Source organism: Stenella coeruleoalba, assembly GCF_951394435.1.
Source record: "Stenella coeruleoalba genome assembly, chromosome: 3".
Taxonomy (NCBI): domain Eukaryota; kingdom Metazoa; phylum Chordata; class Mammalia; order Artiodactyla; family Delphinidae; genus Stenella; species Stenella coeruleoalba.
The window spans coordinates 126352576-126367600 of NC_137148.1; the positions used below are offsets into that span (position 1 = coordinate 126352576).

Below are 15025 nucleotides of genomic sequence, written 5' to 3' on the forward strand. Positions count from 1 at the left end.
TGATGATGATGATTGTGGCTGCTTCTTATTGGGTGCCTCAGGGCTTGGGCCGGTAGTAGGTTCTCTCCATACCCCATTTCTAATTTTCAGTACAACCTTGAGACGAAGGTATGGTCCCGTTTTACGGATGTGGATATTCAGGGTCACAATGGGGAAGTGACTTGTCCAGGGACAAGTGGGGATCTGTCCGATTCCAGGGGATGTTTCTTCTCGCCCCACTGGGTGGCCAAGCCCATTCACTCTGGAATCACCTAGTCATGGTGCCCTGCTTTAGAGTTCAGAGGTTAAGAGTACAGGCTGGGGGTCAGACTGGATGGGGTGGGTTCTAATGCCACCACTGGCTGTGTGAACTCAAGTCATTTCTCGCCTGTGGGCCTCTAATTCTCTACCTGTAAGATGAGGACGAGAGTAGAAGCCCCTGCATAGAGTTTTGAGGGCATAGTGATGGACACATACCTGATAAGCACTCAGTCATGATCAGATTCCATGCAGCTGCTACTCTTGGCTGATAAGATGTTCCTGCAGTGAGTGCACCTCGAGAAGCAGGCTCGTGGAAATGTCACTGGGGGTCAGTAAAGCTGAAACTTGAAGGAAAGCCTCTGATCACCGTAGGGCTCTGTTGGACATGGCTCACCTCCTTCCCCGCTGCTTCCCTCGGTCTCCACCCTGACGCCCTCTCCTGGGGAGATGAGAAGGCTGGGAATCTAGCTGGTTCCCAGGTGCACGGGATAGTGGTTGCATTTTCCTTTTGCTCTGGAGTTTCACTCTGCCCCACACAGTTTCAAGGGGCCAACAGCTGACTCAGATTTGCTTGCAGTTGATGTGTTGGCTTGAATTCGGGGGCTTCCATTTAAAGTCATGTTTCCAAGAGCTGAAAGCCAACCATTAAAGTGTCTGAAACACAGAAGAGAGGATTTGGTCTGCCTTGGGTTGGCTCTGCTGTGCCCTGAGGGTAACGGCAGCCACCAGGGACGGAAGAGGAGAGACTGGTAGGGAGCCTGCTGCACCCCAAAGTAAATTCTCATTCCTTCCTTATGCTGATGTGACTTTTGCTGATGTTGTTTAAAAAAAAAAAGAAGCCTACTGTAAAAATAAATAAATGAAGTAAAATGTGAAGGTATCTGCCCACATAGCTCCTCCCATGCACATACATAGACTTTCCCACTCTCCTGCATTCTGCCCCGTTCCCATATACCAGAGGTAACCAGTGGTAATAGTTTGGTCGCTCTAGAATTCTAGACTTATTTGAATAAATATTTACATGTATATAGATGCATAAATACAAAGATATATCTTCCTTTTAATGGGATCATACAGTATTTGTTGTTCTGTGTTTTGCTTCTTCATTCAACAAGTAGAATTTCGATCCTGAAAAAGCAGGTCATTAACCTTTCATGTAATTTGGGGGCCTAGTAGGCCCTTCATATAAACTCTATGCTTTGGCCTGTTTTTGTTCTATACATGAATGAAATCAGACCGTGACATGGAAATGAAAAGGGCTGAGAATAGCCCAAACGTTGGGAAACCTGACAATAGACATGGCAGTTCCCATCAGTGAATATGAATGAACTACAGTTACATACAACAATATGGATGCATCTCAGAAACAAAATGGTGAGCAAAGGAAGGCACATATACAAACATATGTTTACTGATGCAAGGAGGTGTTGAATATAAAAGTCAGGATGGTGGTACTTTGGAGGAAGAAAGCTTTGTGATTGTGAAGGGACATAATAAAATGCTTCTGGGGAAAGCTGGACTATTTCTAGATCTGTGCGATTGTTACACAGATATTCACTTAAAAATATTTAACTTAGCTGTGCTCCTGTGTTTATGCACTTTTTCTGTACATGAGTTACATTTTACCAAGACAATCCCTCCTTTTAAAAAAGTTAATGGGGGACTTCCCTGGTGGCACAGTGGTTAAGAATCCGCCTGCCAATGCAGGGGACACAGGTTCAATCCCTGGTCCGGGAAGACCCAACATGCCACGGAGCAACTAAGCCTGTGTGCCACAACTACTGAGACTGCACTCTAGAGCTTGCGAGCCACAACTGCTGAGCCCACGTGTCACAACTGCTGAGGCCCACGTGCTTGGAGCCTGTGCTCCGCAACAAGAGTAGCCACCGCAATGAGGAGCCTGCGCACTGTAATGAAGAGTAGCCCCCGCTTGCCGCAACTAGCCCCACACACAGAAACAGACCCAATGCAGCCAAAAATAAATAATAAATTTATTTTTTAAAAAGTATACAAATAACAAATGCTGGAGAGGGTGTGGAGAAAAGGGAACCCTCCTACACTGTTGCTGGGAATATAAGTTGGTGCAGTCACTGTGGAGAACAGTAAGGAGGTTCCTCAGAAAACTAAAACTAGAGTTACTGTATGATCCAGCAATCCCACTCCTGAGCATATATCTGGCCAGAACTGTAATTCAAAAAGATACATGCACCCCAATGTTCATAGCAGCTCTAGTCACAACAGCCAAGACGTGGGAACAACATAAATGCCCATTGACAGATGAATGGATAAAGAAGACGTGGTGCATATATACAATGGAATACTACTCAGCCATAAAAAAGTGAAATGCCATGTCCAGCAATACGGATGCAACTAGAGATTATCATACTAAGTGAAGTAAGTCAGAAAGAAAAATACTGTATGATATCACTTGTATGTGGAATCTAAAATATGACACAAATGAACTTATCTACGAAACAGAAACAGACTCACAGACGTAGAAAACACACTTGTAGTTACCAAGGTGGGGGTGGGGAGGGATGGACTGGGAGTTTGGGGTTAGTGGATGTAAACTATTACATATAGAATGGATAAATAACAAGGTCCTACTGTATAGCACAGGGAACTATATTCAATATCCTGGGATAAACCATAATGGAAAAGAATATAAAAAAGAATGTATATATGTATATAACTGAATTACTTTGCTGTACATCAGAAATTAACACATTATAAATCAACTATACTTGAATAAAAATAAATTTAAGAAATCACCACTACTCAGTACAAAAATGGGTTTCTGCTTTTTTTTTGTGATCAGATCTGACTACATCTTTTATGAGAGTAACACTAGCTGCTGTTACAGACAGATCCCCAAGTCTCAATGGCTTACTGTAACCAAAATTCCTCTTATCACAATGCTCTCCCTGAAGCAGTGATAAAGTAACCCAGGCTCCTTCCATTGTGTGACTCTGCCATCTTCCAGGGATCATCCTCCTGTGCATTCAGCCAGCAGATGGGGAAAGAGCTCATAGGACTGGGTGGGTGAGATGTTTTTTACCGAGGTCTGGGAATGGCAAAGTTTACTTTTTGCCAAGTGTACCCCTGGCTGTATGCCCTAGAGAAGGAAATGGAGTTTGGTAAGCACCTAAGAGTTTTTGCCAAAATCTAACTGCTCATAATTCTGATTTCCATTAAGAAAGACTAATCAAGCATCTATTCTATACTTCAATTTATGTTGGTTTATGCTTTAAAAACAAATACACATCCACAGCCAGGTAAGTGCACAAAATTTAGAATCGTTCTCAAAAAGGCAAGAATATGCAAATTGATAGTCATATTTACATGTGTATATAAAATGTATAGATATAACTGAATTTAGCAATTATTAAAACACTATGTTTCACATTATTCACAAATTGGCTAAAAACCTCTCACCTGCTCAAAAGTAAAAAACCCTACCCAAAAGGGTGTCAAAATACTTGGAAGTACCCCTACATTGCTTCACATCTGATATTACTAGAATTAAAATAAAAATTTCTAAGTGCTTCTAGATTAATTTTAGATCTTAAAAAAAAAAAGGCAAGATAAAGTCCTCTCGAAGAAAACAACAAAAATTCTCCAGAGAAGCTAAAATAGGGTAATAAGGGGTATATGCATTCTGTAAGTACGTATTTTAGATAAAAATGACATGGGAATTGGCTCCTGGAAAAATGCACTTGTAGATAAATTTTTCCTGTTTCCATTTAAAATGACTTGTATAATACTAGGACAACTTTTTAAAGCTACCATGTATCAACAACCACATGACAGGCTCTGTGCTGTGCCTTCTGTGTATTCCTATTTCAAGCCCACAACTAACCTTTGACATAAGTACTAAAAAGGCCTGATTCTTTTAGAATGGATAGAGATCAGAATCAAAACAGTCTAAAGCAAAAACATATTTATATATAACTTGTTTCTAACTCCCACTGACCTCAAGTTCAGTTACCAAGGATAAAGAAAACAGAAATAAACCTATGACAACATTTAGAAAATTGACCCGTTTTAATTTTTTAAAAACAAAACCACAACACAACATCAATTTTTTTTTTTTGCCATCTACAATTCAGGTATATCCAAATATTCTAAGACCGGAGTCCCCTGCCCAGAAGCAGGGAATTAAAACGAGACGCTGAAGTCACACAAAGGTGAATGCTGAAGATCAAAGTTCCAGCTATAGGTCACAAGTCTTCCATTCAAACACACGCTAATTCTTTTCCTTTCACAGTTTGTTCAAGTGTTTTACTGGAAGTTCTTTAAAATAATTTCATCCTAGACACCAGGTTTCTTCAATGATACAAAACCCCATGACATTTGTGTTTCCATCCGATTGACAGGAATAAAAAGTAATTTTTATCTTTGTCTCTTTTTGGTAGCATAAAGAAGTAAAACTATCAGCCAGATTCCTTTAGTAATAAATGAGGAAAGGAGAGATGAGAAAAGACCTGGGCTGTGCTGGGTGCTGGTTTCTACTTGTCTTTCTGAGTGTGACTTTAGAAGCATTAAATCACACTCTTGCCACTACAATGATTAGTACTAGTAATCTTTTTTTAGATGATAAAAAGGAAAATATCCAATGGACATAAAAATGGTCAAAGTTGTTTGTTTTTTTACTGCAGGTCAACTTTTTCCCCCCAGAAAAGATACAAAATGAACATTTAATTGGGATGGTAACTCCGCTGGACATTCCAATTTACCCAGTTGCTTGTTCCCCACACAGATAAGGGGAAGAGGCATTAAACTTTATTAGTAATGTTATAGTAGTAACCAGATATGTTAATGGCAGCTTATTTCAGGTCCATCAATCCTTTGAGCACATGTAGGAAAGCATGGCTGTTGTTCTCCAACTGCCCACATCTGAATACATTCCGCTATCATGGAAACTACAAGGGAAGGAAAAATATATTTATTCCAAGATTCATTTACTGGGATTTTTAAGCGCCCTCTCTTCTGTAGAGCCCCAGAGTGGTGATAATGTGCTAGGGGCTGCTGTGTTTCCCGGCATGAGCTCCCATCCTCTGAGGGTCCTGAGAAGGATAGTGGATTGGTCCTGGAGCCCTCATGAAAGGAGGGGGTGGTCCCATTGGGTGGAACATGTGTGGCCCAAAACCTACAGATAGGAGAGAAAAGTCTGTTAGGCTTGCAGTTCTCTTGACAACCTTTCAAACCCCGAATTTTCTAAGGTCAATACCACCTACACATAAATCAAATTGACATGGGGCTTCAGAAAATGTCAGTTCACAAGACTTGCTTAGGAATGTCTACCTGCATGACTTCCTTGGTTTTAGAAATCTTCCCCCTCAAGATGGCTTAAAAAAAAAAAAAAACTCCACGTCTCAGGTATTGCTAGTATGTCATCTGAGCCTCTGCTATCTATCAAACATGCCAAGCCTGTCAGACAGGATTTGATCAGAATTGGGGAGGTGAGGGAGAAATCAGGCTGATGGCAAGACCCTGTCATCATTAACCTCAATGCTTTATACTCGAGTGAAGGGTGTTCAGAAACCAGAACTTTCTCCAGAGAGTATGGGAACTCTGCCCAGGAGAACCTGCTGCTTGTGATTTACTCACACTGCTCATACTGGCATTGACAGTGCTATAAAGAGCAGTGCTATACAAAGTGCAAGTCCCTGAACTGTTTATTACTTGTCATGAACAAGATAGAGCTTGAGTCAAAATGTAACTTCATTACATGACCAAGCACACTGTTTAGTTCATCTGACAATTCTTTGGTAACACGACTTTCTTGACGAATTTACATTTTGGTGCAAACTCGTTACCTTGTTGCAGGCAGGTAGTAAAGGCTTTGCAAGCTAAAACACACCCACAGCCTACAGGACTTCGCCAGGGTTTCCCGATTTCCTCAGAAGGAAGCTGGTTACCTGGGGGTGGGGGCGGGGCAATACCAGGCGGGGGTGGCAGGGCGATGTTCACCACGGCTGGAGGACCGCTGGGGGGTAGGTTGAAGTAGTTGGCTGAGGCCTCTTCTTCTGCGGCAGGAGGAGGAGGAAGAGCTAAAGAAGAGAAACAGCTGGTTAGAGCAGAGGACAACCGTGCAACAGCACTTCCACTGCCTTGAAATCCTGGTGGAGAGAACATATGTGTTCTCTCCTGCTGGGAGAACACAGCTGCTGGGAGCCAGAGACCTGGGTCTCTTCTAACGTCCGTGGGACACGAGGGCAGTGTGAGCAACTGAAGTTAGCAAGCTACCAGGTAGGCAGAAAGTCTGCACTCACCTCCTGGTAGCCCTGGAACGGGCTCTAGCTTGATTCCAGAGTCTGTGGTTCCGTCCTTCTCCTTTTCTTTTCCTCTGGCTGCTTGGGACCTGGGAGACACAGACCCTTACGCCATCAGCACATGGTCCCACCTTCTCTCACACCTCTGCTTCTCATGTTTCCTAGACAAACGGATTTCCTTCACTCCTTGCCTCCTTTTCGGCACACATTCTTTTCCCATAAATGCCATAGTGCACAGTGGATAAGAGCAAAGGTTTTGAAGCCAGAAAGACTTGGGTTCAAAATTCACTAGAACTGCTGTAGGGGATGGAGGAGGCAACACCATATGTTGAGCCCAGTGCTCAGAAAGCCCTCCGTGAGGACTGCTGCTGCTGCTGCTGCTGCTGTGAAAGGTCTCCCTGGCTCCAAGCCAGAAACACGTTCCACCTTTGAATGGTCAGGACATTTTACTTGTGTCTCTCTTATGCAATCACCACTTTCAAACTTATGTTAGCTATTCTTCTTCACTAGATAGTTGGCCTACAGAGGACAGAATCTAGGTCTAATTCCTGTGTAAACTCTCAGGCCACATTTCATGCCCTGGCATTAGCCTTGGCCTGTAATAGCTGGTCAAAAAACACATGAACCTTCAAAGGATCAGATCACTACACCAAAACCCTGAATAAATTTCCAAAGTAGCATCTTCCTAATATCCACAGGAATGGAGTGCCAGACAGAATGAAAAATTCTTTTTAAAGGTCCTATTGATTTAAGCCTATTCACCGAAAGCTTACTAGTCCCCAGATAATGAAAAGGTTCTTGAAAATCTCAATAATGCTATTTTAATACAGTCTAATGCTCACCTTCCCCATTTCACGTTGAGCCTGCGGCCATTGACGATCAACTTGTTAAAGGACTTCTCAGCAGCCACTTCTGCAGCCTGCCTTGTGGCAAACTGGATGAAAGCACACTGCTGTCTCTGCACAACAGTGATTGTCCGGATCTCTCCAAACTGGTAGAAGTGATTTCTGAAGGGATACAGGTAGAGAAAAATGAGTTAATAACACAGACATTCCCAGGATGTTGAATATGGATTATTAACTCTTTTTTTTTTTTTTTTTGCGGTACGCGGGCCTCTCACTGTTGTGGCCTCTCCCGTTACGAAGCACAGGCTCTGGATGCACAGACTCAGCGGCCATGGCTCACGGGCCCAGCAGCTCCACGGCATGTGGGATCTTCCCAGACCGGGTCACAAACCCATGTCCCCTACATCAGCAAGCGGACTCTCAACCACTGCGCCACCGGGGAAGCCCTGGATTACTAACGCTTTAACTGATTCACCACAAGGCAGGTGGCCCCATGATGATCTGCCTAATTACCTGCAGGTGGTTCCCCCATACCTTAAACCCTATTATGGGTGCTGTGTATTGAGGAAGGGAAAGAAAAATAATGAGTAAATAAAGGCTATCAAACATCTCAGGGTTCTTCCCATGGAGGAAAAGGGGCTCCAGAAGGCTCCCTAAAGACCTTAAACCCTAGATAAGGGGTTGGCAAACTACAGCCCCCATGGCTGATGAGCCAAGAACGTTTTTTAAAAAATTTTTTTTAAGGTTGTAAAAAAGAAGAAGAGAAAGAGCAGGTGGGAAAAAGTCTGCCACCCCCTGGGGACACTCTCGCTCACTTAGGGTTTAATGCAGACAAGCTACCAAGGGCAGGTTGTACACCTATAAGAGTTTCTTCTCCCCTCTATCTCTTTGCAAGAGGCAATTTCCATCAGTATCTGCCCAGATGTTTCATCTAGCCATGCAACATACAAGCCAAGAATAACACAAATTTACCAAATACCAATCCCTTTAAAAAGCCAACAAGTTAAACCATAAGGTTTTATAATTGCAAAGCTCTCCCTCCCCTACAAAATTAATCATACTTGGATATGTGCCATCTTTAGAAATTCTAATGGCTATTAGGCCAAACAGAAGCTCATGTAATTAATACCCTACACAAGCATGGAATAAGCACTGTTGAGGAACATTACGTGGCATCACAAAGGACAACGTTATAAAAATTCCAGTCAGCATGACACTAACTCTAGAGCAACTAAAGAAAAATGTACCTTATACAGAATTATCATGTTTTTGCCAAAAAAAAAAAAAAAAAAAAAATTCTAGGGCAGGTGAAGGCAAAAACAACTCATAAAATTATATTCACAAACCTTAGATCTGTCTCAGTAATGGTATCGCCCAGACCACCAACATACAGTGTGGTGATAGTCTTGTCCTCTGGTGGGTCCAGACGAGGCATTGTTGATGCCCGCTTTAAAAGTTTATCTGCCACAGGGTCATTGATTCCGTAATATCGGTCTTTAATGTTCTGATCAGCAAGGGGGTCATCTGGATCTGTTGGCTTCTCATGTCTATGGTTCAGGAAAGAACAATGCATAAAGGTGAAACAAGGGAAAAAATTTTACAGATACCACCCAACAGGAGCTACAAAAGTCCCCTTTTGATCTAGGAACCATGGCCATACCAAAACATAACTATTAAAACAGAGCTAATATCAAGGGATTTACCGTATCACACAAGGACTCGCTAGCCTCCGAAAAGCCACTTAAACGGCCACAGCGTGGCAGAGTTTCCTTATAAAGAAATGTTTTTGACACAATCCACTCCAAAACAAAAGGTAACCAAAACATGATTACCCTCCTCTAGGTCAAGGGTTCTTAATGTGTCTGAGGTCTTGCATTCCACTCAGAGTCTTATTAAATCTATGGACCCAACCCCAGAAAAAAACATAGCTAGCTTTTTGTTGGGTGTAGGCTTCACCAACCCCAAAGTAAGAACTCCTAATCCAGATGCCTGGCAGCCTTGAATCAAACACACTTACACATTCTTTACAAGTCTGGTCTTAATCTGATTTCAACTATACACTGAGATTCAAGCCAATCATACCCTGATGGCAAAGACTTACACCTTAGGCAGAAACTTTTGAGGTCAACATTGGTATTTTATGGCAGAGCAATTTAGTTTCCCAAGGCTTGGTTGTAAGTAAAAGTTCCATTATAAGTAAAAACAATTTGATCAAGCTCTAGTCCTAAGATATAAGACATATGACACCAGTTCTATAAACTTCTACATTTTAAAGCAGAAATAGTTTAAGCTAGCACCTCCCCCTTCTTAGATGACTAATCATCTGAAAGCAAAAACTGAAAAAGCAGTTCAGCTCTTGCCTGTATGGACACTCCTCTCCTCTCTTACATTCTCCTTTCACCCAGAAGGAGCAAATGTGGGGCCGATTTCTTTTGTAGTAGGGCGTGGTCCGGGCCAGTTTGAGCAGCATGTCACTGGTGGATGTGGCCTTCCCCAACATGCCAACTGGCCGTGTTCCATCAGAGTTAGAAATCTATAAAGGAATGACACATTCAAAAGATAAATTACACAGGTTGTATCAATCCCCCAGGATTCTTTCATTAAATATAAAACTACATCAAGCAAGTGGCAACATACTTCTCGTTCCATATTCTGTGTATAGTATTCTTTGTTGACATCGGACTTTGGCATGTCATCCTTAAAAGACAATCCTGCGTCACGAACCTGGATGGGCAAGCCTAGAACAAAGGAAAGGAGGAAAAAACTCAAAATACATTTTAAACCATATCCAAACTGAATATGTAGACAGAATACATCATTTTCTCCACTTTCTTATTTGGTACCAGAGGCTTTATTTATTTATTTATTTATTTTGCAGTACGCGGGCCTCTCACTGTTGTGGCCTCTCCCGTTGCGGAGCACAGGCTCCGGACGCACAGACTCAGCAGCCATGGCTCACGGGCCCAGCCGCTCCGCGGCACGTGGGATCTTCCCGGACCAGGGCACGAACCCGTGTCCCCTGCATCGGCAGGCGGACTCTCAACCACTGTGCCACCAGGGAAGCCCCAGAGGCTTTATTTTAATTCAAAATCTTTAGCACCATCAGGCCAATACTACTACAGAGCATTCTAAGAAATTATCCAAATTCCTGAGTTTTCATGAAATTAATGTTTTAGAAAATCTTTTAGATGAACAAAGTTTTACTACAGTTAGATTTGACCTGCAATTAATAATGCATCTAGCTTTTAATATGCCATAATTTATTTAAAATAAATATAAAAAAATGAATTATTTTTAGGCTTGTCCTACACATCCTCTGGATAATCAGTCATGTAAGGGTCATTATATTCCAGAATCAGAACACCCCCTTAACAAACATACAAATAATATTAAACAATATGTGACCAGGACTCTGATTAGCAGAGTCAATTTTCTGAACTTAACATAGATAAACCTGTATTTTCCTTTTCCCTTTTATTTTACTGTATAGTAGAAACTTTTGTTGAAAGAATATTTTTCGCATAAATAAAAAGTCATCTACAGTTAAAAAAATCACTCCCAAAAGCAGTTACTCTGAAACAGTAGCAATATAGTGTATCAGTCCTAACAATATATTTGATACAAAAATCTAGAGCACAATTAGCCAGAACTTTGTCAGGGATTGTGGGAAAAAAAGCTCTGGATTTAGAAAGAAGCCAAAGGCAAAGAAACTACCTATCAGAGCAACAATGCCTTTAACTTACCTTGGCTACAAAGGTATACAGAAGGGAGGTTTCGGCCAGTGCTGATCAATTACCAACTTTTCTTTAAGTCCCTACTGTTGTTCAGAACGCTAGAATAAATTAGTATGGTTCTTTTCTTCTTGGGAAAAGCAGAGCACAGCAGACACTCCAAAGTGGGTGAGAACCAGAGAAGGGGTGAGAAGTGGGAGACAAGAAAACTGGTTTGTCGTGTAGAGTAGTTGCACACTTTCAGACCTATGGGACAGGGCAAACATACCATACTCTAGGTCCAAGAGGCAGGTCTGACAGACATTCTTCAATTTACTGCAGGTCTGGCAAACTTCAGTCTTCTTGAAACGCATGCGGACCCCGGGGCACCAACGAAACACTGTGAATGGCCTGGCACAGATCTGGAACACAAAATAAAGCCACAGCGTATTAATGGTCCTGATCTGGACAATCAATCCAGGAGATTTAATAAAAGAATCCCTCAGTCTAGGGTGTAGAAGAGATCTTAGCAATCATCTAGTCTAAACACCATATGATGTTTCAATCCTTTACAACACCCTTCCTCAGTAGTTAAAAAATTCACATAGTACAGAAATAAAATACTCAAAAATCAAAGTCCTCCCCACCCTAGAGGTCACCACCATTAATGATATAACCCTTAATCTTTTACGGGGTGAGTAGGGAGTGTCATATACTCCTCTGAGAATCTTACGATGGCTATGACCTTCCTCCTCAGCTAAAATGCTCATGTGCATAATCAAACAATACTTGGTATATACAATCTCAGGGGGTTCAAAGCCCAATCACAGACACCAAGTTAAGAATCCTTACATTAAAGGGCTCATTTTCTTACCCCTACACTAAATAGTTAACAGCCAATGAGTATGTAAATGATACATGAATGTCTGTGTAGCACTCACTTTTATAAAGGACTTCATACCTCAACAAGTGGAAGAGAAACGGAAAATAAAATTAAATCATTACTCTTTAAATATACTTACTTTGCATTCCTTCCCGTACTTTTCTTTGGTCTGAAATAGAAAAAATAGAAAAGAATGAGTTATGGAAAGAAGAAAACCTAATGCCTGCTCCTTCTCTAGACAGGACCTAAGAAATTTATCTGGAAATCCCTCGCATCTTGAAGAGAGGAGGAAAAAATCCACCCTTTTGGGGAGGGAGGCGGGGTAAGGGAGGGCTGGGGATATAATCTAGTCACCTACAAGTTATAACCTCTTAAGAATCTTACAGATCTAACACCAGGTAAGTATGTACCTTTCCACAACCGCAACTCTTAGATTCATTTCTGGCTCCGAAGTTCTCTCCCAAGAACAATTTCCTAATGGTTTCCACAGTCCCTAAATGGAGGATGCAGCCATGGCCAGCCCATTTTACAAAGTTTAGTCAGAGTTAACTACTACAGACTCATCCTGTGCTGGTCCCCTGCATATAGTCAACCAATACCTCCAAGACTGATCACAACACAGCCCTAATCTAAGTATTAAATGTTAACTGCTGCTAATTTTACCCTTATTTGTAAGGACAGAGGATACCTTATACTAAACAGATTACAAGGTGCAGAGGCCAAAAGGCACTTGATTAGGAGTCAGGAAACCTAGATTTTTAGTCCTGGGTCTGCTCCTAATTTGCTGAGGTACCCGGAGTCAGAATATCTGAACTTAGATCCCAGCTCCACACCTTACTTGCTATATTGAAAAGACATAAACTCCCTTTGCCTCTGGTTAACAGACCTATCTCCTAGGTAAATGCTCAACGAATATTAGCTATTATTATGACTTATATCACAGGACTGTTGCTGAGCTCCAAAGTGAGAGAACAAGCATGACAGTCCTTTGCAAATTCGTCGTACTCTTAGGGTTAGTAAAGGGGCATTATTACTTCTCAGCTAAGACAAACACATCACCGACAGTGTGCAAGTACCACAACACTGACAGAACACAGACAGTAAGTCCCGTTTCACACACGATCACTCACCATTCGGATATATGGGTTTTCTCCAAGACACGTCTGGCACAGAATAGGGAAGTCCTGGTGAAAATGGGAAATCTGGTCGAACGCCAGGCTCCGAAGACCCTGCCATCGCGGCCACAGTGATGGGGCGGGGGGAGGGGACGAGGAGCGAGGTTGGGGAACAGGGCAGGAACCCGAGGTCCAGCACTGGCCGGGTCGCGGACGGGGTGCTGTCTGCACTTCCGGCAGACGGCGGGAGAAAAGACCCGCTCGAAAAGAGTGGAGGGAGTAGGGATGGAAAGGGGGCTGCCGCCGGACCCTGGCTAAGCCCTCTCCCTCCAAGCCCGCAGGAGGGCCGCCCTTCAGCTTTCAGCCGTGGCAGAGTTAGGCCGCGGTGCTGGCTTCTCCCCGGAATTCCCTCGGCTGCGCCGCAGCCATGTCCCTGCCCGCCCGCTGGAAGCCTGGCTTCGCTGCCTCTTTCCGTCCTCCATCGGCAGGCATACTCACCGCATCCTCCCAGTTCTGCCTGTTGTAGGTGTTGGAACCCAGAGAGGTCGCCATCTTGAGAGCGTCTGGAGGTAGCCGCAGCTTCCGAGTTGGGAGAGAAGACCGCCACAATCCCGTCAGGCCCCGAAGCTGCCTGCCGGCCGTCGACGTCTTATTTACGCGTCTTGTGCGCCCTTGAGCGGGGGACGGGCCTTGTGCGTCATGACGTCGCCCGCTCAGAATTTCTTCGTTTGATAGTTGGCTTCCTGGTGCTTCAGAGTGGTGACAGCAAGGGATGAAGAGTCACAAGTACAATCGGTTTATTTTAATATTTGAGTGAAAGAATAAAGGAACAAGTAATGAATGAGGGGTTGGGTTTAAAACAGCGTTGGTCCCCACTGAGCGCTTATTATGCCAAACGGTGGGGTAACGTCTTGCCGTTACCGTGTCTTAATTCCCACCATAAGCCCTCTCTCTGTAGGGTTGCCAGATTTAGCAAGGAAAACCCAGAACGTCTACTTGAATTTGAATTTCAGATAAACAGCGAACCCTATTTTAGTTCCAAATATGTTCCAAACATGCTTACACTAAATAATGACTCGTTTTTCTGAAAGTGAAATTTATCAGCATGTGTTGTAACTTTATCTGGCAACCATTACCCTCTAGGCAAGTATTATTGTACCTCTTTTATAGAAGGAAACTGAGGTTTAGAGAGATTAAGTAACTTGCTTCTGCTCGTGTAGCTAGAAAATGGTGAAGCCACAAATCCAAAGACAATAGTGCTGTGTTTCCAACTTCTGAAATGAAAAGGGTCCTGTGGATCAACACATGTATTGCTACATCGTTTTTGGAACAACTCATAACCACACTGCCGATATTTTATGAATTTCAAGCGTCCTGGTATCACTTTCATAATTTTTGACATATCCTATCATCAGATACTTTTATTTATGCCACCTTATGTCTTAAAAATTAGGTTTAAAGCATAATTTGTGTAGAGTAAAATTTTACCCTTTTTACTTGAACATTTATGAATTTTTGCATATAGTCATACAAATATAGAATAGTTCTATCATCTATCATCCCCAAAAGTTCCCTTGTGCTGAGTGAATCCACTTCTCCCCATGCTTGATCCACGGCAACCACTGATCTGTGTTCTGCCCCTATAGTTTTGCCATTTCCAGAATATCATAAATGAATCCTGTATTGCCTTTTGGGTCTGATTTCTTTCTCTTCGCATATTGTATTTGAAATTCATCCATATTGTTACATGTATCAGTAATTTGTTCCTTTTTATTGCTGAGAATTTCATTGTATGGATGCACCTGGGGTTAAACACACACCGCCCCCCCAACACACACACTTGCCAGTTGATGAACATTTGCGTTGTTCCAGATTTGAATGAATATAAATAAAGGCATAAGCTCATGCAGCTCAATATCAAAAAGACAAACAACCCAATCCAAAAATGGGCAGAAGA

At 42.5% G+C, this 15025-nt stretch overlaps 1 protein-coding gene across 2 annotated transcripts; it reads right to left on the bottom strand.

Annotated features, from left to right (window-relative positions):
* Positions 1-2189: 2189 nt before the first annotated feature.
* Positions 2190-13696, bottom strand: RBM22 (RNA binding motif protein 22). Of its 2 annotated transcripts, XM_079917268.1 has the most exons (11): positions 13567-13696; positions 13084-13137; positions 12093-12122; positions 11360-11492; positions 9998-10098; positions 9721-9893; positions 8707-8907; positions 7358-7522; positions 6516-6604; positions 6162-6293; positions 5132-5389 (listed from the first exon to the last, which is right to left on the bottom strand). In XM_079917268.1, the coding sequence occupies exons 1-11, from the start codon at positions 13618-13620 to the stop codon at positions 5259-5261; spliced, it is 1263 nt and encodes a 420-aa protein (XP_079773394.1). In that variant the 5' UTR covers positions 13621-13696; the 3' UTR covers positions 5132-5258. The 2 variants fall into 2 exon arrangements, with proteins under 2 accessions (XP_079773393.1, XP_079773394.1); XM_079917267.1 differs by lacking the exon at positions 6516-6604 and having other exon boundaries at positions 2190-5389.
* Positions 13697-15025: the final 1329 nt, after the last annotated feature.

Coding starts and splice junctions, on each gene's coding strand:
- RBM22 (XM_079917267.1), bottom strand. CDS start 13,620: ATGGCGACCTCTCTGGGTTCCAACACCTACAACAGGCAGAACTGGGAG. Junction 13,138..13,566: donor GGCAGAACTGGGAGGATGCG/GTGAGTATGCCT, acceptor CATTTTCACCAG/GACTTCCCTATTCTGTGCCA. Junction 8,908..9,720: donor GGAGAGGAGTGTCCATACAG/GCAAGAGCTGAA, acceptor CCTGAACCATAG/ACATGAGAAGCCAACAGATC.